This window comes from Ochlerotatus camptorhynchus, unplaced genomic scaffold, assembly GCF_037179485.1.
Source record: "Ochlerotatus camptorhynchus isolate MF236.1 unplaced genomic scaffold, CSIRO-AGI_Acam_v1.1 ptg000374l, whole genome shotgun sequence".
Taxonomy (NCBI): Eukaryota; Metazoa; Arthropoda; class Insecta; order Diptera; family Culicidae; genus Ochlerotatus; species Ochlerotatus camptorhynchus.
The window spans coordinates 1,287,517-1,312,502 of NW_027040862.1; the positions used below are offsets into that span (position 1 = coordinate 1,287,517).

The following is a 24,986-nucleotide window of genomic DNA, read 5'->3' on the forward strand; positions in this document are numbered from 1 at the left end:
GTGAGTGATCCAGTCAGTCAGTGAAGAAAAGAAAACTACCGCAGCGAGCAAAATCTAACGGGAGCCGAAAATCGACCAAATTTTAATTAAATCATCCAATTGGTAAGTACCATCCTACGTTTTCCGATAATTTCAAACCGACCCTTCCGTTTTCCGGTAAATTCTACCCGGAAGACCGCTCGTTTCGACCGATAATCGCAGAAACATGCGTCATGTGCTTTCCGGCTTCGGGTTCCGAATTCATTTTTCCTCACTGCGCTGTTGTTGCTGTTGCTCTCCAGCAGCGCTAGTGCTTTGCTTTTCTCCGGCCGCCTACTCTTGCTCTTCTGCGGGATGGCATGGTGACAACAGGCACAGGCTAGGGAAGCAAGGCAGCAGCAGCACCCGTTTGCCGCTTGTTGCTTCCCCCAGTCCGCTGCCAGCTGCCCACCGTAAATGGGTGACACACTCCGGCTTGAAGCCGAAAAAAAAACCTGATCTTATTTTTATTATTCAATACGCCCTCGCTTGACTGGAGTCAAGAGCGCAAAAGGGAGACTCTTGTGATGGATTTGCTTCCATTAACGTTAGGTGAGGGTTGAAGAGGCATGCATGGAATAGTTTTGGCTCTGTCGGCAGGTTCTTGAATAGGTGTGGATTTCCTTGGGATGTCCAAGACGGGGAATAGGAGTCATAATTCAAGGACGAATGACTATTATTGTATTATATAGGTAATTTTTTTCAAAATGACGTATTTGCTTTTGTAATCCAACATTCAAACGTCAATTTGTCGAAACTGTTAGCTGATTATTATTTGTAGATGCGTTACACCCCCTGGTTGTAAACAGTTCGTACAAGTTGTGGAGGTAATTTTTGCATGGCCCCTAACAAACTTGCCGCACTTTATTCTAACGAGAAAGTGTAAAGATAGCTATCAATTCAAAAGGCTGAGAGATGTTCGATATGTGCAGACCAACTTTAACAGGCACTAATGATAACAGGACGTTATCAATCACTTCGGAACATGGTCCAATTGAATAAACAACATCTAAATTAAATACATTCAATTTAACCTTTCAAAAATTTAGGAAAGTTTAAGTGATTAACGAATGCCAATTATCAGACTTAAGGTGAATGTTGAGGAAATGAAAGTATAGAATTGGTTCAGGGTGGCCACTAACCGAGCAAAAAAGAGCGACATGATCAACATGTCGATGTGTTTGGCTCTCTTACTCTCCAAGTTCTTGGTCATACCAAAGCATCCACGGTTGTCCTCGTATATGGTGATTGGTTTAAAGTTCAGCTCACCGAGATCGTCTAGAACACCGACTACTGTGCTACCTGCCTTATAACGAATATACGTTGTATACAAGTACCACAGACAAACAGACATAACGCATTGAATATTTCTCACTGTAAAACATCGTCGCTAAAACATTACCGCCATCTGTTGAGTACACTGTGGTGGGTAGTACGCTGAACAGATGGCGGTAGTGTGTAAACGTCAAACGCAAGAGAATTGACTATGCGCGCTACAGGTGGCGGTACTACCAACTACGATACTTTTTAATTGACCGTTAAATGCTTGTTCGATGAACAACTTGCGAGTGTTATGTCTGTTTATCTGTGCGAGTACCCCGAATACAACGTAAAGTTCGTCTAAAGTTTACATTGCAAATGCTATGCAAAATTAGACGAGTCATACGTTGTATTCGGGGTACTCGTATACAACGAATATTCGTTATAAGTCAGGTTACACAATAGCCATATTGCTTCCGATGCTGCAGCACTCAACGCTTCGCTTGAAGAAGTTGCAACTGTTGTTTACTTCTTGCTTGGCCACGCAACAGTACATCCGAAAACACGGAAAACAAATCCTCTTACTGATTTCCGGTCGTCAGTATCGGTGGCCCAGTCTGAATCCGCAAACCCGATGAGTGGCGTCACTTGATTGTCTCTAGTAAACGTCAAGCAACACTCCATCGATCCTTTTAAGTATCGTACAACCCGTTTCAGAGCTGTCCAATGTTGTTGTGCAGGTTGAAGTTGGAATCTCCCAAGATATCCGATAGGAAAGCAAATGTCCGTCCTTGTACAACAGGCTTCCCAATAATTCACAGTACGGTTCTTGAATACCTTCGGCCACTTGACGATCCAATTTCAATCCTTTCTCCATTGGCGTCCTTGTTGCATTGCACTCCGCCATGTCGAACTTCTGCAAGATCTTTTCCAGGCTGGTTTCTTGAGACAGCATCATTCTACCATTTTGTTGATCGTACCGTATCTTCATCCCAAGAAAGTGAGTCAACTCTCCACAATCGGTCATTGCAAACATCGCCGACAGTTCGCGTTTCAGCTTCATTATGGTGGTCAGCTGCATACCTGCTATCAGGAGATCATCGACATACAGCACGATGAAAACAACGTCTTTCCCCCTCTTGTCGATACGGGTGTATAGGCAATAGGCTTGCTTGGAACGTGTGAAACCTAGCTTCAGCAGCGCTCGATTGAATTTTTCGTTCCAACAACGAGGAGACTGCTTCAGACCATACAACGATTTCTGTAGCTGGCACACCAGCCCAGGGTCTGCCTTGAAGCCATCCGGAACAGCCATGAAGATTCTCTCTTGTAGCTTACCATGAAGGAACGCCGTCTTGACATCCATCTGATGGAACTGGAATCCCCTTTGTACGCCTACGGCCAGCACAATTCGATTCGTCGTCAACTTCGCAATGGTCGCATATGTTTCATTGTAGGCCAGGCCAGCCTTCTGCAAGAAACCTTTGACTACCAGTCTTGCCTTACATCGCACATGGTTTCCTTCTTGATCCTCTTTCACGCGAAATACCCACTTCGACTGCAAGGGCTTGACACCGGCAGGGCATTCCACCGTCGTCCACACCTTATTCTCCTCAAGAGATTTTAACTCGTCTCTAACTGCGGTCATCCAGAGCTGTCGATCTTCTCGATCTTCGATTTCGGCGTACGATTCCGGGGGATTTGGGAGAGTTGAAATTTTACCAGCAGATGTTGCTCTAAACCCAGTAAAGAAGTCAAGTAACTTACCTGGGAGCCTGCGCTCCCGTTCACTGTGTCTAGTGTCAGACTCTATGTTGTGAAGAGAGCACCCCAGGGTTTTCGGATGGAGCTTCTTCGGTTGGTTCTTCATCCAGATCAATGGTGCTTTGCGTATCCGGATCGACTTCATCTTCGTTTTCGCTTTCGATAACAGCTACTGCTTCTTGTTCGGCTGACGAATTGTTCCCTCTGGCGGATACAGCATGGGAATCACTAAGGGAACCTTCGAGCCTTCATCTTCTTCATTTGCGTATGGTAAAGAAACTTCATCGAACTTGATGTCACGAGAGATGAATACTTTTCTTACTTTTCTGTCCCATAAGCGGTAGCTATTTGGAGCATAGCCAATCATGACCACCTCCCGACTCTTATTGTCCAACTTCTTCCTCAGCTGGCTTGGAACCCACGAAAACTCTTTACATTCAAAGATACGCAGCTTGGAGAGATCAGGTTTCGCAGTGCTCAGCAGGTGTACCATTATCCGAAAGCGTTCAACAAGTACGTTCCAGTAAGTGCTGCCTCCGAATACATACTTACTTGATACTTGATGGGCTACGAATCGCCAGGTTGATTCAACGCCGAACGAAGTACTCTTCTCCATTGGACTCGGCCCTGAGCCAATCGCTTCCAGTCGCCATGAACGTTTAGCGACCTGATGTCCTCCTCAACTGCAAATAGCCAACGTGTCCGAGGTCTACCCCGGAGTCGACGACCTCTACCGGGTTCTCTGCTGAATATAATATTTGCTTGTCGTTCTTCCGGCATCCGCACTACAAGCCCAGCCCACCGTAGTCTGCCGTGTTTTATAAGCTTCACTAAATCCGTACCGTTATACACTTGGTACAACTCGTGATTCATGCGACGCCGCCAGATGCCATTCTCCTGTTTACCGCCGAGTATTGTTCGCAGCACCTTACGCTCGAAGACACCAAATGCTCTCCGGTCAGACTCTTTTAACGTCCACGATTCGTGGCCGTAGCGGGCTACCGGAAGTATCAGCGTCTTATACAGAGCGAATTTCGTTTTCGTTTGCAGGCTACGGGACTTCAGCTGGCTACGTAATATGTAAAAGGCCCTGTTTGCAGCTGCAATACGTCTCTTCACCTCGCGGGTAACATCATTATCGCATGTCACTAGTGTTCCAAGATACACAAATTCTTCCACTACCTCAAATTGTTCACCATCTAACAACACTACACTACCAACACCACTATTGCTCCCACGCTGTCTACCGACTACCATGTACTTCGTTTTGGTAGAACTTATCGTGAGCCCAATCCTCGCTGTCTCCCTCTTAAAAGGCACAAACGCCTCTTCCACTGCTCTACCGTCAATTCCGATGATATCGATGTCGTCCGCAAAGGCAAGGAGCATGTACGATCGTGTGATGATGGTACCGTTCCTCTGCACACCAGCTCTCCTAATCGCTCCTTCAAGAGCAATGTTGAACAGTAAGTTTGAAAGTGCATCACCCTGCTTCAATCCATCTAAGGTCACGAACGAGGTCGAAATCTCATCTGCAACCCTTACACTTGATTTCGATCCATCTAGCGTTGCGCGAATCAGTCTAATTAGTTTCGCCGGAAAACCATGTTCTAGCATAATCTGCCAAAGCTCATTTCTCTTCACTGAATCGTATGCTGCTTTGAAATCAATAAACAGATGGTGAGTCTGCAAGTTGTACTCCCGGAATTTATCAAGGATTTGACGCAGGGTAAACATTTGATCCGTCGTTGATCGGCCCTCACGAAAACCAGCCTGGTATTCACCGACGAAGGACTCCTCAAGCGGTCTCAATCTGTTAAACAGAACGCGTGACAGTATTTTGTACGCCGAATTCAGAAGAGTTATTCCTCGATAATTGGCGCACTCGAGTCTGTGCCCTTTTTTGAATAATGGGCAAATGAGGTCATCCAACCAGCTAGCAGGCAGTTCTTCGTCCTCCCATATCTTCGTTAGAATACGGTGGATTGCTTGATGCAGCTGCTCACTTCCGTGTTTGAAAAGTTCGGCCGGGAGCTCGTCCTTCCCAGCAGCCTTATTGTTTTTCAGCTCACGTATTGCCTTTTTAACCTCGTCTAGCGTTGGAGGCTCCACAGCTTGATCGTCGTCTGCGATGTTTACTCTGTTCCTCGATACTCCCTCACTCTCTCCATTCAACAATGTCTCAAAATGTTCTTTCCACCTGGCAGCCACCATTGTTTTATCTGTCAGCAAATTCCCCTCAAGGTCATTGCACATGGCGGGAGATGGCGCTGTTTTACTCCGCACACCATTGACAGTCGCGTAGAACCTTCGCATATCGTTCTGTTCCATACTTTCTTGCGCCTCAGCAATCACGCGTTCTTCGTATTGCCTTTTCTTTCTGCGGTGGGTTCGTTTCTCAGCTGCCCTTGCTACCTTGTACCGCTCTCTGTTCAGCCGGGTACCAGACACTAACATCCGGCTTCTGGCAACGTTCTTCTCATCCGTCAACCTCTGGCACTCCTCATCAAACCAGCCATTACGTGGTCGTCTTTGAGCTGTACCTATCACTTCTTGTGCTGTTGTGTTCACCGCTCCGTGGATTGTGTTCCACAGATTGTTGAGGTCCTCGTTCACGTTGATTTCGCTAATCCGCTCATCAAGCTTCTGGCGGTACTCTGCAGCAACACCTTCTACTGACAAGCGATGGATATTGAAACGCATCGATCTCCGGTTCGTTGAATTCGTAACGGTCGATAGACGCGCCCGAATTTTGCAGACAACAAGATAATGATCTGAGTCAATGTTAGGCCCCCTAAAAGTCTTTACATCAATGACATCTGAGAAGTGCCGGCCATCCACCAACATGTGATCGATCTGGGTGCAAGTTTCGCCATTTGGGTGTCTCCAGGTGTGCTTTCGGATATTCTTGCGTGCAAAGTAGGTGCTACTGATGGCCATACCTCTAGCAGCGGCGAAGTTTATCAGTTTCAGGCCGTTATCATTGGTTACTGTATGTAGGCTCTCTGTACCAATGATTGGACGAAAGAAATCTTCCCTCCCGACCTGCGCATTTGCATCTCCGATTACAATCTTCACGTCGTGTTTTGGGCACTCATCATAAGTTTTATCGAGACTGTCATAAAACGCGTCCTTCACGCCATCGGATTTATCGTTGGTTGGCGCATAGATGTTGATCAGGCTGTAGTTGAAGAATTTGCCCCGAATCCTTAATACACAGATGCGGTCGCTTACCGGTCTCCACCGCATAACACGCTTCATCTGCTTCCCGATCACTATGAACCCTACTCCATGTTCTGCCCTATCGCCACCGCTGTGATAGATATGATACTTGAAGGAAGTGTTGGCGATGGGATCCACCGCCCGGAATTCACGTTCACCGTACTTCCTGAATAGCAGCTACGCTCACATTCACTTTTTGCAGTTCACGAGCCAAAAGGCCCGCTCGTCCAGGTTCATTTAAGGTTCTGACATTCCAAGTACCGAGTTTCCATTCATTGTCCTTATTTCGTTGCCGGGTTGGTTGCCGAAAATTCCGTTCGTTGTTTTCTCTTTCTTCGTTTTTCTGAGTAATGTTGGGGGTTTCAGTATGCTACCTTACCGGGGTCGCGATACCTACATCATGTTGGTGGGGCTGCCACCTTAGGTGTAGCTGACGTGATACAGCATTTCTTATTCAGCCGCTCGCTCCGAGACAGACGCTGTTTGAGCCGCACCTCCATGGTGAACAGACGCTCGAGGGTCGCACCTCCTCACTTTGCTATCACCACGATCCGGATCCATGTTTTTATCGTGGTGACATTGCCCAGGCTATGCTACCAGCATCTTTTGCTGGCGGTCTTTGTCATCGGTTGACCCGTGGAAGCGTGAGGTAGGAACTTGTGAGGACCAGAGCTGTTGGGACAACACTCCTTCCAGTTTGTCGACTCACCATTTGTAGCCCAAATACATGAACTTTGGCATATTTGAGTCGATAAGCATGGTTCTCACCTTTTCTACTAGAGGTTCGGTTGAACCGTTCAGCCACGCCGTTTTGTTGAGGTGAGTATGCAACAGTTGGCTGAATTCGCTCACGAGTTCCGTTGAAGGGTTCTATGCACTGCTTTCCAAGCACACATGTGTCACAGAATCCAATTGAATCAACTTTTAGGCCAAGACCTTCCACCATATTGTGTCGAACTAACATATTCATCGTGGTCTGACTGGCGTGACCCAAACGACGATGCCAGATGTTGCTGACCTCCGCTGCGCAGAGATTTGCTGTAGGTCGTACCACGTCCAGATCTAACTCCAACTCGTAGAGATTTCCTCGCAACTGTGCCACACCGCATCACCTTGCTTCATAAGCGCCTGATGTTTTCCGCCGCGGCTTGTGAACAACACGTCAATCCCGGCTTGGGACATCTTCTTGACAGAAAGCAGGTTGTCTCGCAGCTCTGGTACGAAAATTACATTTTTTATCTGGAACAGAATACCTTCTTTGGAAATCCCCTTGACATCGCCTTCATATTTCCCATATTTCCCAACAATCGACACACCATCTTTGGCCACATCAATAACGAAAGGTTGTTTGAGCTTCCGGACCGACTGCATGCAATCTAAACTGTTAACCAGATGGTCGCTACATCCGGAGTCCACGTAGAAGATGGTTCGCTTGTTCTGCACCTTCGGTTGCTTCTGGTTCACCATGAACGAAACTGCTTTGCTTCCAACCGCTGCGTTGACGTTACCATTGGTCTTCTTGACACGACAATCTTTCTTGACATCTCCAACAAACGCTGCTGCCTTGTCTTCGCTTGAATCTTCCATCCTATCAGACCGCTTGGATTCTTCAGCCAGTAACCACTGTTTCACAGTCTCCAATGTGAGGTCGTTCTCGTTGATATTCTCTAGAGCCGTTACAAGGGAGGCGTAGCTATCGGGAAGGGTGAGAAATAATTGCGATACCATGTCGTTCTCTTCGAGCTTCGCTCCGGCCGATTTGAGTTGGCGTATGATATCGTCGAACTGTTGAAAATGATGCCGCATCGAAGTTCCTTCTTTCATACGGAGCCTGACCAACTGCTTCCGCAACAGGGTCTGACTTGCTACAGACTTCTTCGCATATGTATTGTAGTAAACACGCGTGTAGGTTGACTGCTGAGACAAAACTGATTTTCAGTGTTCACTCGACTGTCGACAAAAGCAGGCCACTCTCGATGTGTGCTACGCGATCGTCTGTTTACTCGGCAGCAACCATTGTGTGGTCCTCCTCATTGTTCTTCATCAGCAGTTCTTTCGGTCGATGCGTCGTCGACTTTGGAAAGCAACCGTTTCGTGATGAGTGTGTGAGTGCTGACCACGTTTTGCGTCCATTGCTGCAATGGACGCGCTCTGACCCTCGTTGGCGTACAACAATTTGCCATACAATGAAACTACTGGAAGCGGCTCCAGTTCTGATGAAGGAGGCTTTTTGGATAGCGGAAGATAAAGTGTTTATTGTGTTGTACCTTTTGACTATAGCTTTAAGATGTATTGTATAGTGACCATGAATCCTCGGCTCTGTTAAGTTAATTCGGTTGAGCCTTATCAAATAAATTAATATACAAAAAAAAAAAAAAAACTGATTTTATTGAGCGAACAAGATGATACATTAAAGGTTGACCAGTTTCGACTACCCGGTACTGAACACCCCTACAACAAGCTAAATGATCCTTAGGCTTACAGTCTTCTACTGCATCGGAGTTCCAGGAACCTCAATGCTCTGCTTCGATGAACTTCTACAGAGTGATTTCTGTAAACGAGATAATATATGTGAGTCAAAAACTGGTCCTTTAAACTTTTTTTTCAAAGGTTTTCCCAACAAATAGAAGTAATATTTGTTCAAGCCGTACATAATAGCCAGTCCTTCTTTGTGTGACACACTATAAGCTTTTTCAGCTCCACTCAAAATTCTTGAGGCGAAAGCTATTGGTCTCTCGAGACCATCGATTCTGTGTGCCAAAACTGCAGAAATTCCGTCCTTTGACGCGTCACAAATTAACACTATTTTCTTATCTGGATCAAAATGAGTGAGGGTTATGTCCTTGCAAATTTCTGCCTTAACTTTCTCAAATGCTTCTTGGCACTGATTGGTCCACTCAAACTTACAATTCTTCTTCAGCAACTGATACAGCGGTGACATCAATGTTGCTAAACCTTTCACAAACCTGCTGTAGTAATTCACCATTCCAGCGAAGGCGCGTATTTCCGACACACTACTAGGGGGTTTGGCTTCTTCTATAGCACGAATTCTGTCCTTGGTTTTTTCTATTCCACTACCAGAGATTTCGAAGCCCAGATAGCTCACCCTGCTTTTCATAAAGCTGCACTTTTCTTTACACAAAGTCAGTCCAGAATTATCTAGTATTGTCAACACCTGCTCGAGTCTACACAAATGTTCTTCACGCGAACTACCGGATACCAACACATCATCGAGAAAATTGACCACTCCTGGGACACTAGCGAGTAGCTTTTCTAGTTCCCTTTGAACTATTCCCGACGCAGGCTTTACCCCGAACGGTAGTCTGTTCATTAAAAATACGCCTTTGTGCGTCGACAGGGCACAAAGCTTTTTCGAGTCGTCGGATAGTTCGAACTGGTTGTATGCTCTGCTTAAATCCAATTTTGAAAAATATTTCGCCCCCTCCAATTTTCCCATTACCTCTTCTACCCGTGGTAAGGGATGGCGCACATATTTTAATACTTTGTTCAACGTCACTTTATAGTCACCGCACAACCGGATTCGATTTCCATCATCCTTGAGAACGGGTACCACTGGGGTAGCCCACACTGATGAGTCACACCTGCTTATTACACCACTCGTTTCCATCGTTTCGATTTCTTGATCAACCATTGGCTCCAAACTTAATGGCACTGGCCTTGGTTTACAAAAGACTGGCTTTGCGTCAACTTGTACCTCTAAATCAATCTTTGCCCCTGTATATTTACCCAACTTCCCGGAAAACATATGCTTGAACCGATTCAACACGTGTTCTAACTGTTCACTACGATCTTCACTGATACGCTTAAGAGGTAACAATTGTAATTTGAACTCGCGCATGAAGTTTCTTCCTAACAACGGAGGTCCTCCATCTCCGATAACTGCGAAATTCACTTTTTTCTGTTCACCATTGTATGTCACTACCGGTTCAATGCAGCCTAGCACTTTCAAACGCTGTCCGTTGTAGGTTAACAGTTTTAGATTAGCATTGCTCAGCTGGTAGCACCGCAGAAACTTCCGATGGAACTTTTCCGATACCGCGGACGTTGCTGCTCCGGAATCCAGTTCCATAACCAGATTTTTCTTGTCGATCGTAACACCTACTTTTATCGGCTTGTCGGGAATGTTTTCTATCTTTTTAATTCTAAACACAACAGGCTTACTCATGAAATTCTGCTGGGATTCGATGCATTCGTCGGAAACATCGTGATCTGGAAACGCCTCCTGGTCCTCCACATAATGCTTCGTTCTGGTCCTACAAACGGCCGCAAGATGACCTCTTTTGCTGCAACTGTTGCAAACACTGTTGCGGAAACGGCAGTTTGCCCTGACGTGGCCTCGTCTGCCACAGACATAACACTCAACTTCTTCGCTCGATGGTTTCACCTGCGATCTCCGACGCGACTCCTCGTGTTTCGTTCGGTCCATCCGCTGTCGGACTATGTTGACATGCTCCGCCTCTACACTCTTTCGGTCTTCTTCTTGCTCGTACTTCAGCGCGAGCTCTCTGGCTTTCTCGAATGTGACGTTTTCATCTTCTTCGCAAACTCGATCCAACGCTCTTCCTGATAGGCCGGTTATGAATTTGTTGGTTAGGTTGTGTTCAAGATGGTTTCCAAATTTGCAATTGGCAGACAACCGCTTGATCCTGGCGATCCACATGTTTACGTTCTCCGGTCCTTGTTCTCCTTGTTTTGCCGCAAAAAACATCCTCCTTTCCCGGTGAACCACCGTTGTAGGTGTAAAATGTGAGGCCAGCAGCTGACACAATTCCGCATAGGTCTTCTCCGCCGGAACCGCTGGCGTGCACAAATCCCGTACCAACTTATATGTTTTAACACTGAGGCAGTTTATCAATATTGGCACTTTCTTGCCGGCTTCCAATCCTGCCGACTTGAACCATTCCTCCAATTGTTCCTTAAATAATTGCCATTCCTCCTCCTCCTCTTCAAATTTACGAAAATTCGCCGCACTGGCCGCCATTTTGCTCAAGTGCACATCCTCGTAGCCACTGTAGTAAACACGCGTGTAGGTTGACTGCTGAGACAAAACTGATTTTATTGAGCGAACAAGATGATACATTAAAGGTTGACCAGTTTCGACTACCCGGTACTGAACATGTATGTTCCAGTGCCTTCCACTTTTCTCGAGCAGTCTCCTGTCCCGTACTATGCCTAGTCATTCATCAGAAAGGAATCCAACTAGCAAGGACTTCGCTTTCCGATCTGTCTGCAAAAACTTCGCCCTTCGCTGGTCCGATTCACCGGGAACTGGCTTGGTTAATACGTCCGAAACTTCTGCCGCATCCAGGAGCAGTTGAACTCGAAACCGCCAATTCTCGAAGTTCGTTCCATTCAACTGCGGAATTCCAGAGCTTTCCTTCGTAGACGAGCCCATAACCTGAAGGAACTACGTGGACAGGACGGAGCAATAATGAACAGGCCGAGACGAACAGACGAACAAAAGAATGTTTTATTAAAGCAAACTTGAATTGCTCACATCGAGCTCTTGAATTGGAATGACAGCGACTACTTTTAATTCAAACTTAGACACTTGAGTTTCGGTTAATTTCAATATCTCAAATGCTTTGTTGATGTCCTATGTCCCGCAGTTTTAATAACTTTTAGAAACTTGAGAACTTTTCATGTCACAGAATCTAGAATACTTCTCCATTTCTTACCGCTTAATTCTGCTCAGAATTCCATAAACGTTTCCTTCAGAATTTTCTAGAAATTCTTATCATGATTATCTAGGAACTATACTCAGGATTCTTCTGCTCTTGGAATTTACCTGAGGGTTCCTAAACTATTGTTCCAAAATTATCTTATAATTCACATCAGAATTCCATGGGATTATTTCTCATAATTCTCTTGAAACTCTTCTTAAAATCCCATAAGAGTTTCCTTGAAACTATTCTGAGAATGTGATTCTGAATCTTCCTGGAATTCTACTCAGAATTCTTTGGAAATTTGTTCAAAAATTTCATTGAATGATTGCTTTAGATTTTCCTGAAATTATCTTCAATCCCCGGCTCCTCAGAATTACCTTGAAATTTACCTTTATTTCTCCTTACAATTTTCCTGAAATACTTCTCAAAATTACCAGGAACTTCACCTCAGAATTAGGGGAAGGAGGGGCATGGTGAGCTTCCTGTGCTTTAGCCTTGGATTTCTTATGGTTCGAAACAAATTAATGTGTCAATACCTAATCATTTCAATGGTGATATTGAACCTTCTACCAATTAATTTGTTTCGAATAATTAGAGGTTCGGGACTGGAGTGCGGGATGCTCATTATGTCCCATCTGTTCACTATGTCCCTCTAACTTTTTCATCTTATATCTTGCCATATTTGATAATTTAAATTGTTTGGCGTCTGTCATCTCGAAAATTTCAAGAATATAAAACGCTGGCCTAGTCTCAAAATCTCGACATTTTCTCATGTAACTCATGTAACACCTTCGTGATGCAAGTTCGCAGATCACATAAAGATCATCTTAGTTCATATCTAAAAAGCTCAATGTTGGAGTTGAGCTTAGCCCTTGCGAACAGTAATAGTAAATCTGCTGGCCCTGATGAAATTGGTTACCCATTGCTGAAACACCTACCACACAGGGGCAAGCAGATCCTTCTTTCACTTCTGAACCAGAACTGAACCCAGGATGTTTTCCCAAAGCAATGGAGACACAGCTTGGTAGTTCCCATACCAAATAATCTCATTGACAAACTGCACTTGTAAAGTTCTGGAACGTATGGTCAACCGCAGACTTACTGACTTCCTTCAAGACAACAATCTGTTGGATTACCGACAACATGTCTTCCGTAAAGGTTTCGGAACGGGAACCTACTTCGCCTCGCTCGGTCAAGTTCTAGATGACGCCCTTCAAGCCGAACAGCACGTAGACATAGCAGCTTTGGACTTGTCTAATGCCTATAACAGGATATGGACACCCTTCGTCTTGAAACAATTATCTGAATGGGGCCTATCCGGCCACTTACTTCACTTTGTCCAGAATTTCCTCAAGAACAGAACCTTCCAAGTCGGCATCAACGGCGCCGGTGGTGTAGTGGTAAGCGTGATTACCTCTCACCCCAGCAGGCCTGGGTTCAATCCCAGTCGGCGCCGCCGGGATGTTCTGAGGCATAACATCTCTTATCACGCCTTCCTTCGGATGGGAAGTAAAGCCGTTGGTCCCCGGTTCATGAGTTGATGGGTCGATAGGTAGGGTCCAGGTGTGGGAGCTGCCTTCCTGGCACGTCGGTAGCATTGGTGCTCAGCACGGAAAACAAGATCGACGGAAAAAACAAACCAAAGGAAAAAAAAAAAAAAGTCGGCATCGAGAATCATAGGTCTAACATCGCAAGGGAAGAGACTGGAGTCCCCCAGGGCTCTGTTCTCGCAGTCACACTGTTCCTAGTGTCTATGAAAGGAGTTTTTGGGGACCTTCCCAAAGATCAGTGGCGTCGCGTAGCCTCACTTTTTACCTGTGCACCAACTTTCAAAAACAGATTCAATGCCATATTCATACTCGAATCGTCCTCGTTGTTGTCGGGCATAGACCAGTTTCACTTCGAAGAAAGCTTCAAGCAGCTGTCAATACCGTTAACAGATGGGCCAAATCGGTAGGTTTTGAGTTGTCACCGAGCAAGAGTAACTTAACACACATCTGTAACAGCCGACACCGGGCGGAGTCAAACCCTATCAAAATCGAAGGCAACACAGTGCCATACAAGACCTGCTGTCGCATTCTCGGCGTCTATTTAGACCGCCACCTCAACTTCCAAAAACATTTCAACACGGTCCGAGAAGATTGTCAATCAAGATTATAACGAACCGTCGGAATCGCAATAACCGCGATACAGCGCTCCGGGACAAAATCGAAACAATGTGTTAAAATTCAATAACTTCGGTGCTCACTGGAACAAGAGACTAAAAAATAGTAATTCTTATAGAAAAATGTCTCAGGAATCGATTGGAGTGGGTTTCATCTTGGGCACGATAGGGTAAGTTGGGGTTTTTCACAGTTTTGCCCTAAAATCTCCTATTTTGCATGATTTGAATGCTGTATCTCAAGATACCGATGATATAGACGGATGATTTCTTCGGCAAAGTTGATCAGGAGGTCAAGGTCTGTTGGATGACGGACAGAACAATTTGGAATTCTTCCGCTAGGCGGCGCTAGTGAGCATTCGAAGTGTATATGTTTGTGCTGCTGTATCTCAAGATCCTGACTATTTAGACGGATGATTTCTTGGGCAAAGTTGATCAGGGGGTGAAGGATTGTTGGATGATGGACAGAACAATTCGGAATTCCTCCACTAGGTGGCGCTAGTGATTATTGCAAGTGAATATATTTGTGCTGCTGTATCTCAAGATCCTGACTATTTAGACGGATGATTTCTTCAGAACAATTCGGAATTCTTCCGCTAGGCGACACTAGTGAGCATTCGAAGTGAATATGTTTGCGCTGCTGTATCTTAAGATCCTGACTAGACGGATGATTTCTTCGGCAAAGTTGATCAGCAGGTCAAGGACTATTGAATGATGGACAGAACAATTCGGAATTCTCCCGCTAGGTGACGCTAGTGAGCATTTGAAGTTAATATGTTTGTACTGCTGTATCTCAAGATCCTGACTTTTTAGACGGATGATTTCTACGGCAAAGTTCCCTAATAAAAAATAACCATAAACGAATGATAACCCAAATCATTGAACTATTCCTCAAATGGTTTGGATGATACCCAGAACACGTCGTTAAGCAAATTAACCATACAATTTTTATTAGGGTTGATAAGGAGGTCAAGGAACAATCCGGAATTCTCTCGTTAGATGGCGCTAGTGAGCATTTGAAATGAATATGTTTGTGCTACTGTATGTTCATGTATTTTTCTTGTGTGTGTGTGTGTGTGTGTGTGTGTGTGTGTGTGTGTGTGTGTGTGTGTGTGTGTGTGTGTGTGTGTGTGTGTGTGTGTGTGTGTGTGTGTGTGTGTGTGCGAGCGACAGGGACACATCTGTGGTACTTATCCAACGGAACATTCAAGTGTCTTCTTCATCGCTCTCCTCGTTAAGTTCACCGGAGTCATCATGTTCTTCGTCACTCTCTACGATGAGTCATCCGCTTTTCCATGGTTTTCATCGCTGTCATCTTGTTTCAAGGTGTATTCGTCCAGCCTCTCTTCGAACCTGACATCAGTACTTATCGATTGTCTGCTCTGGTTAAAGAAACAGGCAAGCTTTGGGTCAGACCTAGTCAAAACTTCGGTCATCATGTCGATCAAATTTTCTTCCGGAGACGTTTTCCGAGCTAGATGTGGCCGAATGAATTTATAAACCTTATGGCAACGTTCACCGGACTGCTCGTCAACAAAGTTCATGGTATAAGGCTGGATGTTTCAATTGAAGAAAAAGAAAACAAAACATTTATGATTGTGATTCGATATACTATTAAATCTAAGCTTACCAATTTTTCAATGAAATTTGCTAGATGCATGTTCTTATGTATGGATGGTGGCAATTTTATTAGGTATGGGAATTCATTTAAATTCTGCTTTTAAAGAGTGTTATACAACTCCATAACTTTGGTAGGATCCAATACTCTAGAAGAAAGCCGCAGATTTTCCACCTTGTGTACGCCGATGATTTTTGCAAATTTTCCGGGTTCTGCCAATAAACGGCGGGCCATATTGCCGTTATTGCAGCTTCTGGACCCACCAATCTTAGGACGGTTGATGTTCATGCCGTACTCCCGTTCTAGTTCATCAGCTATTACCCGGGCTTTCTTTTTAACCAGGGGATTCGTGTATGCCGGAAGCTCAAGTGACGTTCTAGGTTATCCAAAGCATTCTGTAGTTTAGAACATTTGACAACCAAGGCCTGCACAATGTCTTTAGCGTCGAAACTTGCTCAAACATGTTCAAAAAGGTTCTGTACATCGCTCATGATCAGTTTGATGTATATATGATGCTCAAGGTTCACCAAATTGTCCTTGATCTCAGATCAAATAATGTACCAGGTCAGTCATAACCGGTACAAAGCCCTTACTGCCGTGAGATGACAAAGTGACGTAAACGCCACCATGGTCAATTTTCACTTTTCTTCATATTCATAATCTATACCCGAAGATACACAGAAAACACTCTCTTCGTGATAAAAATGTGTTTTGGAAGCCTGGAGACAAAGCGACGTAACCATACATTTTCGGAGAAAGAGTTTTCACTGTTTCTACGGATAAGTGACGTCCACCATATTTTCCGCTTAATTTTGACATTTTTTAACAGAATGAAATTTTTTTGGGCAAATTTTTATAATTGCAAGTTTATGCACCCAGGTCCATGACTATAATGCACATCATTTTCGTTGTAATTGATGGTGTATGAGATGTTCTAGGCTCTCCAAGTTGCTTTGGAATTCAGATTATTTGATCTACTGGCTCAACCATGAACTGCACGATGTCCTCAGCGACAAAACCTACAAAGACATGTTCATAAAGTTTCTGCGGATCGTTTTTGATTTATTTTGATTTATAATCAAGGTTCTCCAAATTGTCTTGAGCTCAGATCAAATGATTTACCTGATCAACCATAACTGATACAAGGTCCTTAGCAACTAAACATGTCCAAACAACATCAATTTAAGGTGTATTAGAAGTTCTAGGTTCTTCAAATTGTTCTAGAGGTCAGATTATTTGATCTACTGGGTCAACTAAAATCTGCACGATGATCTCACCGACAAAACTTTCCGAAACACGTTTATACAGTTTCTGCTGTTCGTTTATAGTTGATGGTGTATAAGATACTCACGGTTCTCCAAATTGTCCTTGAGTTCGGATCAAATTCTCATCCAGGTTCACTGATTCAAAGCCCTAAAGCGACTATAAAGCAAACCATACTGGAGGTGGCTGGGTTTGAATCCCGGTTGGTCTAGGATTTCAGATTGGAAAATTTCTCGACTTCCCTGGGCATAGTATATTATTGTACTTGCCACACAATATACACATGTAAAAATCGAACAGGCTTGGAAAGCTTTCAATTAACAACTGTGGAAGTGCATCTAGAGCACTAAGTTGAGAGCAGGCGTTAAGTTACAGTTCGGACGTAATAGCCAGAGAAGATCATAGATAGCAGTAACTAGCGGAGGAATTCCGAATTGTTCTGTCCATCATCCAACAGTCCTTGACCTCCTGATCAACTTTGCCGAAGAAATCATCTGTCTATATCATCGGTATCTTGAGATACAGCATTACAAACATGCAAAATAGGAGATTTTAGGGCAAAACTGTGAAAAACCCCAACTTACCCTATCGTGCCCAAGATGAAACCAACTCCAATCGATTCCTGAGACTTTTTTTCTATAAGAATGACTATTTTTTAGTCTCTTGTTCCAGCGAGCACCGAAGTTATTGAATTTTAACACATTGTTTCGATTTTGTCCCCAGTGTGCGATGGTTCCAAGGCCAATGGCAGAGTAGGTGTTGGTGTGTCAGGAAGAGATCTTGTGATACACCAGCGACTACCAAACATTTGCTCAGTCTTCTCGGCTGAGGCCATAGCTATTCATCGCAGCGACCAATGCAAAGGCAACTTAAACTGCCATATTATCAGACTCCGCGAGTGTCCTTAAAGCCCTTGAAATGGACCGTATACGTCACCCATGGGTACAAATGATCCGGGCGACAGTGAAACCTAACACTCTTTTCGTTTGGATTCTCGGACACTGCGGCATCCCGGGCAATGATAGCGCAGATAAGCTTGCGGCCTTAGGTCGAGATTCGTAGCACCTCACCACACAGGTACCCTTTCAAGGTGCCAAAACCTGGGTTAAAAACATAATTTCGGTAGCTTGGGCAGTGGCATGGCAACAAGAGAGACCTTTTTCTTCGTAAGGTCAAAGGTGAGACTATCAAATGGAATGACCAAATCAATAGAAAAGAACAACGAATCCTATCTAGGTTGCGAACCGGCCACACACGAATTAGTCACTTCCAGTCGGGACCCACGATGGAAAATGACAGGTGGGCAGGAACTCACAGTCTCCCAGTGTTGGTGAGTTCTTTGCCGTTAATGTTCACGAAAAGTTCACTATTTTGCTATACAGAAATTCAAAACAAAAATTTTATCTGCGGATTTGAACAGTTTTTGACCTGTTTCATACTACCGGAAGGTGTATGCTGGTCACAAATGCCGTGCCAAACTGATTTCCTACTCAATTAATCGATCTTTGATGTGAAATTCGCTAATAAACACGAGGCGCATTTCTTATAGCAAACATGCCATAACAAAATGGGCATGGTTCATTTAAGTAAACAAACTAACACTTCTTCCGACTGTTACACCTATGTATTAGCCGTCTCGGTCGGGACCAGACTTCCTGCAAACGCGCATCAGTTTCAAGTGACGAGAACATTTTGACTCTCTCTCTCCACTTTTCTCTCTATTAACGTTGCGCCCGGGCATATCACATACGAGTTGGTTTTTGCTCTTTTGCTTCTCATTCGTAAATAATTGTGAGGTGTTTGAGAATGTCTCGTCGCTTTCCGACACGAGAGAGGTATTTGTGCTGCATGTACTTGAGACAGCTCGCGCGTTAGAGCTCGTGAGATTTTCTCGCGTACCTTTTCGCCACAAAATAATATTTTGTGCTGTCGGAAGAAGTTGTGCTTTTCGTGTCAGTTTTTTTTTTCTCTGAAAGATGGCGCGTAGAATTGTCAGTGATGAAGAACTGTTCAATATAAATATCGCCGCAAAAGAGGCGATTTGTTTGTTGTGCAACAAAAAGTTAACTGACCTGAGGAAATTCAGTTACCATCGACACTACAAAACTCTTCACAAAGATTTTGCACGACAACGAGGGCTGCTGGATGATGACGATCAAGGTGACGCTGGTCCTTCGAGAAAAATTTCAAAGATTGAGGTACGAATCGACCATAAAACCTATATTTCATCAATGGTCGAACTTGTAACCGTAAATGGTCTTCCCTTGAATATGCTCAAATATCCTGCGTTTCAAAACATCGTAATATAAAAAGCCGAGCTGCTCGGCCCATTTTGGCAAAAAATCTAAGTGTGCAAAAATATTGTTTATATCTCATCATGAAAGATGAAGAAAAAAGTTGGATTGGGATAGTGTGGTTTACTCTAAGTGCGTGTATGTAATTTTTTTTTCAGGAATCTATCTAATCCTTATAAGGAAAAACTGATTCGCTTGGATTTCCAATATAAAAAAAATCAAAACGTGTAAGAAAAAAAAAACTGTTTTTGGTGAAGTAAATTTGTCCATATGCGAAGCCTACTGCCAAAAAATAAAATAAAATAAAATAAAAATAAAAATTTTTGACGAATGTGGGCATCTTAGTGGAATTCCTGTATAAAGAAAAAGAGAACCCTAATAAACGGGTACCATACTTTACCGATATCATAAATAGTACGACCATACCAAATAAACTAGGGATGATATCCCGAATTGGTGTTTAGGCGCTTCTTATGGTTATTGTTTATGCGGGAAGGATTAGTAATTTTCATTTAAATCCACTACCTTATTTGCTTATCCTTGACAGATACGCGTATTTTGTCTACAATGTGCAGACTTCTGTCAAGGATAAGCAAATAAGATAGTGGTTTTAAATTGACATTACTAATCCTTCTATCTTTCTTAATAAAAATACACCGTACTGCGTAAACAACCAATCTTCCAGCACGAGAAAAGTACGCGAGACGAGCTCACGAGAAAATGCACACGAGCTGTTTCATGTACACGCAGCCCATGCTCCCCGCTCGACCCGGCAAGAGACGAGACATCGCTATGCACGTCGCAACAGAAACTCGCATGTATTGATACAAGGCTCGCTCATTTCCCTTGTGCCTCGTTCGTTTACTTCACACAGCTCACCATAACTGAGAGCGGTACGAAATTAGGTAGCGCAATCTCTTCTCTGTGCTCACGAGATTTCAGGAAGCCTGGTCGGGACGATACGATCAAAGCCTATGCGATTTTTGTGGGATTCGGCAGTCTGTCGAACACATTATTGCTGTTTGCTCCTTCGATGCCTCTTCTGTTAAGGGGTTACGCCTACCTGCAAACTTTCAAAAAATCGTTTTTTTTTTATTGTACTAATCGAAAGTATATAAAGTCAAGAATATTTCCTCAAAAGATCAAGTTGATCCGATGAAAATTGTGAAAGTTATGCGACGTACAAAAATATTCACTTAGAGTGGACTAAACCCAACTTGAAACTTTAAACGCGGTTATCTCGGAATCATATTTTCAAAACCGGTGCCAAAAATTTCTCGAAATGTATACATTCGATTCGTCCGATTCGTTTTGATTTCTGTTCAGTACTATCAACAATCAATACGAAACTAACGATTTTAAATTGGCTCACCACTTTAGTAGCCTATTGGTCCCAAGCAAACGATTAACGTACCCTATTCTAGTTGAAATTCTATTACTACACTATGTTTGTTTTGATTTGCTATGAAAGTTTGACAGATAACATCAGGGGTGTGTGGATTCATGCAGAACATGCAGGGGTGAGTGAAATAGCTTGGGACTGCTTGGGACCGTTGTTCTGGTACTGAGTGAGCCAAAAATAATAATGATTTTCTTCGGGACCCAGTGGTCTTAGAGTTACCTCTATGGTACTATTTTGTGCAGTCCACGATCGTTCGAATTTCGTCTATCATTTAATTTCGATTTTTTACAGCCGACAAATTTTAAGGATCAAAAATCGGCACTTCAACTTTGCAAGGCCGCCATTTTGTCAAAAAAAAAAAAAAAACCGAACGATCAAGGACTAGTTTAACACATGCTTAACGATTTGGCATGGTTTTTTTTTATTTCAGATAATTACATCACAAACCGCAGTTGGCACCGCAAAAAGCGTTTTTTAGAACATCGTCCACGGGGAGCAGCCGCGTGGGGCACCAGGACCTCGTTTTTACAGCATCGACTGATAAATGTACCATTTAATGTGTGTTCAATAAACGGCAGAAAACCGATTTTCAATATGTTGCGTCGTTTTCGAGAAAAAAATCCAAACTTTCGCTTTTTTTTCGGTCTTGCAGGTAGGCGTAACCCCTTTAAAAAAAAGAGACGAACCAGCCTAATACCCCGTTCACATTACATCGTATATCACGTGATACACGCTGTCTTGCAATGAGCACTCATACAACTAGTTTTCTCTTGGAAATCCTATGTATGAGTTCTCATTGCAAGACAGCCTATATTACGTGATATAGGCTGTAATGTGAACGGACATAAGGCTGAAAGTCTCTATTATAAAGACATAAAAAATATCTAAAAAGCGTGACGTGTTAGAGAATAGATTTATTCTAGACTAATTCAGGAGATCATAAGAATTTCAAATATGGTAAAATATCTCTGTTATTGAAAGTCGTGTTACACAGAGTTGTAAGTTTTTAATCTAGTTGTGGAAGATCTTGCATATTATAAACTTTTGACAAATGCGTACAAATAGGAAATCGATGTCTACCTTTTTTGGATGATTGACAAATCAATTTGCATGATTCTATTTCTGAAAGTTTTCTGATAATGTTTAAGTCGCATTTTGGTAACTTTTTAAAATGATTTTGGTCACTATTAAGTCACTTTTTTAAAAGATTTTAGTCACTAATTCACTATTTTTATTGCTTAACACTGCTATCAGCCCTGCTGCCATATTTTATATTTTAATTTTTTTTCGAAAATTTAAAGAATATAATAACACTAGCCTAGTCTCAAAATCTCGAAATTTTCTCATGTAACTTCGATGTGTGAAAATCGATTTAAAATATGTCGCTTACTTTCCAATAAAGAAAGTTCCCAAATTTCGCTTTTTTGGCCTCGAAGGTAGGCTTGACCCCTTTCCCCTTGAGGACACGATTGACGGAATCATGTTTTCCATACAATTTGCTTCACCACTTCGAATTTTTACGGGCCCACTGGCGATCTGCTTAAAGCACAAAGTTCTTCTTCGCATTTCAAGCTTATTGCTTATGGCATATTAGCTTATTGCGTGCCCTCAACTTAGTGTTCTAGATGCACTTCCACAGTTATTAATTGAGAGCTTTCGATGCCTGCTACCATTTTTGCATTAGTATAATTGTATGGCAAGTACAATCATACTCTATATGCCCAGGGAGTCGAGAAATTTTCCAACCCGAAAAATTCCTAGACTGGACCGGGAATCGAACCCAGTCACCTCCAGCATGGTCTTGCTTTGTAGCTGCGCCTTTACCGACTGAGCTAAGGGAGGCCCCCCCCATGCTTGCTGCGGTTAATTTTCCGATCAGTATGACTTTTGAATGGCGAGATTAGTGCCACTGAAAACGCGAAGTAGAACCATAGAGGTAACTCTAAGACCACTGGGTCCCGAAGAAAATCATTATTATTTTTGGCTCACTCAGTACCAGAACAACGGTCCCAAGCAGTCCCAAGCTATTTCACTCACCCCTGCATGTTCTGCATGAATCCACACACCCCTGATGTTATCTGTCAAACTTTCATAGCGAATCAAAACAAACATAGTGTAGTAATAGAATTTCAACTAGAATAGGGTACGTTAATCGTTTGCTTGGGACCAATAGGCTACTAAAGTGGTGAGCCAATTTAAAATCGTTAGTTTCGTATTGATTGTTGGTAGAACCTTGTCCTAAAACGATTCAATTTTTATCGAACCACTCAGTGATTCTGATTCTTCTCTTCCCCACTAGGTATTTTTTCCCCACAATCATGGAGCAAGTGCTGCAGAGTTCGCTGATTTCGGCCGCCGTCCAGCTGGAGAAACAACTGGACAGCGAACTTTCCCGACTGGACAGCTTGGGTGGAGAGGATCTGGAGAAGCTGCGCGAACAAAGAATCAAAGAGCTAAAGAAACAGGCCTCCCAACGGCAGGAGTGGAAGAATAATGTATGACAGAACGTCAGGTGTTGCTGAACTAAAGCATTAAACAGTGATCTACCATTTCAGGGTCACGGCGAATACAGCGAGCTGGCGGACGAGAAAGAGTTCTTCGAGGTGAGCAAAAAATCTGCCAACATTGTGTGCCACTTCTATCGGGATTCGACGCCCCGCTGTCGGATCGTCGATATGCATCTGAAGATTCTGGCTTCCAAACATGTCGAGGCCAAATTTTGCAAAGTGAATGCGGAAAAGTGTCCCTTCCTGACGCAGCGGTTGAGGATCAAAGTCATCCCCAGCATAGCACTGATCAAAGACAGCAAAACGAAGGACTACATCGTCGGATTTTCAGATTTGGGCAACTGTGACGATTTCAGCACCGAGATGCTCGAGTGGCGCATCGCACAGTCCGGTTCGATTGAGTATAGTGTGAGTTGATAGGGGTTGGGAGTGGAACTGTTTGAAATTTGATTGAATAATTTGAGATCTTTTTTTTAGGGTGACCTCCTGACGCCTCCCGATGACAAGAAGAAGAAGAAGGCCTCCACTTACAGCGCAAAAAAGACGATTCGTGGTGGGTACGACTCGGACGATTCCGATATCGATTTCGATGATTAATCATCCAAAAAGAAGGTAACCATTCAAAAACTGCTCTGGTAGCAAACATCAACAGGAACTAAAACAGACAAAAATCGATCGACATCGCGATAGATGAACCTTTTCTAGTATTTAGGCATTATTATATTGTAGTATTTAAGGATCTCCTCCTGAGGAAGCGCGACACAACTTACACACCCTCATCAAAATCACTCAAAGCAGCCAGCAATGCAAAATCTCCTTTTGGCAATTTATCAAATCTACATTGACGTGCTATGTGTAGTCCGTCGGCCTGTGTATGTTTACTGTTCTAGCTTGTTTATATGTTTCTACTGCGTGTTTTAGTGCTACCAACAAACCAAAAAAAAATTAACGATTATACTTTATTGCGCCAAAATCAAAATTATAGATAATACTTTCTGCTTTATGTCCAGAACCAGTGTGATTTTGATGTCCCTGCTGTATATCCCCTCCAATTCTCTACCTCTTAAGTGTTCGTCCTTTCTGTTAAAAGTAAACAAACGTGATAGAGACGAGAAAACATGAAGCGACAATTGCTTGAGTGGAAAAAAAAACCAATTGAGTTTTGCAAAACGAGTAGAAAACAAACCTGCTTTGAGGGTAAGTTTAAAAAAAATGCACACCGCATTAACAATGTTCAACCAATTGACAAGCGAACTTAGTAGTGATATTAGAGAACCGCGTTCGAATAAAAAAAAACACTCAACATAACCTGCTAGGAAAATATTTCGATTTACCTACTCTGAAAAAAACATAGTTTAGGTCTATCAACTTGAACTAGAAGCAAATCTACAAACGAAATTGACATTTTAACCGACTACCCAGCAACTCAATCACTTATTATTCAGCTCTTCGCAAGTGCGAAGGGGCTTAACTAACCCAGGTTTGGTTTTATCTATCATCCCAGTTTAATTCTATTTATGGTTATGTTTCCGCATAATGTCGAATTTATCTTACTAACATTTAGTAGCGCAAGACAAAACGACAACAGTGTGTTAAGTCGCGACAATTGCCAGATGAGGATAAAAATAATGGTTTAGAGCTTGATGTCGTCCGATTGATTGGAAGAAAGCGTGGGCAGTGCAAGTTGCATTTTTTTTTTCTGAAAAGGTGAACGCAGTAAGTGCATGATTTTGCAAGCCTAGTGACTATATATTAATAAATTATTTAAGTTTTCTATTACTGATGATATG

The 24,986-nt window shown here is 43.2% G+C and overlaps 2 protein-coding genes across 2 annotated transcripts; one reads left to right on the forward strand and one right to left on the reverse strand.

Annotated features, from left to right (window-relative positions):
• On the forward strand, positions 1-24,651 carry LOC135710284 (thioredoxin domain-containing protein 9). The gene is made up of 4 exons (XM_065232812.1): positions 1-102; positions 22,989-23,184; positions 23,245-23,604; positions 23,674-24,651. Exons 2-4 carry the CDS (start codon positions 23,008-23,010, stop codon positions 23,791-23,793), a joined length of 657 nt encoding a protein of 218 aa, XP_065088884.1. The 5' UTR covers positions 1-102; positions 22,989-23,007; the 3' UTR covers positions 23,794-24,651.
• LOC135710248 (uncharacterized protein K02A2.6-like) lies at positions 8,753-11,365 on the reverse strand. The gene is made up of 2 exons (XM_065232769.1): positions 9,725-11,365; positions 8,753-8,815 (listed from the first exon to the last, which is right to left on the reverse strand). The coding sequence occupies exons 1-2, from the start codon at positions 11,363-11,365 to the stop codon at positions 8,753-8,755; spliced, it is 1,704 nt and encodes a 567-aa protein (XP_065088841.1).
• Positions 24,652-24,986: the final 335 nt, after the last annotated feature.

Coding starts and splice junctions, on each gene's coding strand:
- LOC135710248 (XM_065232769.1), bottom strand. CDS start 11,365: ATGTATCATCTTGTTCGCTCAATAAAATCAGTTTTGTCTCAGCAGTCA. Junction 8,816..9,724: donor CCTTACCACGGGTAGAAGAG/GTAATGGGAAAA, acceptor TCTCGTTTACAG/AAATCACTCTGTAGAAGTTC.
- LOC135710284 (XM_065232812.1), top strand. CDS start 23,008: ATGGAGCAAGTGCTGCAGAGTTCGCTGATTTCGGCCGCCGTCCAGCTG. Junction 23,185..23,244: donor GGCAGGAGTGGAAGAATAAT/GTATGACAGAAC, acceptor CTACCATTTCAG/GGTCACGGCGAATACAGCGA. Junction 23,605..23,673: donor CCGGTTCGATTGAGTATAGT/GTGAGTTGATAG, acceptor TCTTTTTTTTAG/GGTGACCTCCTGACGCCTCC.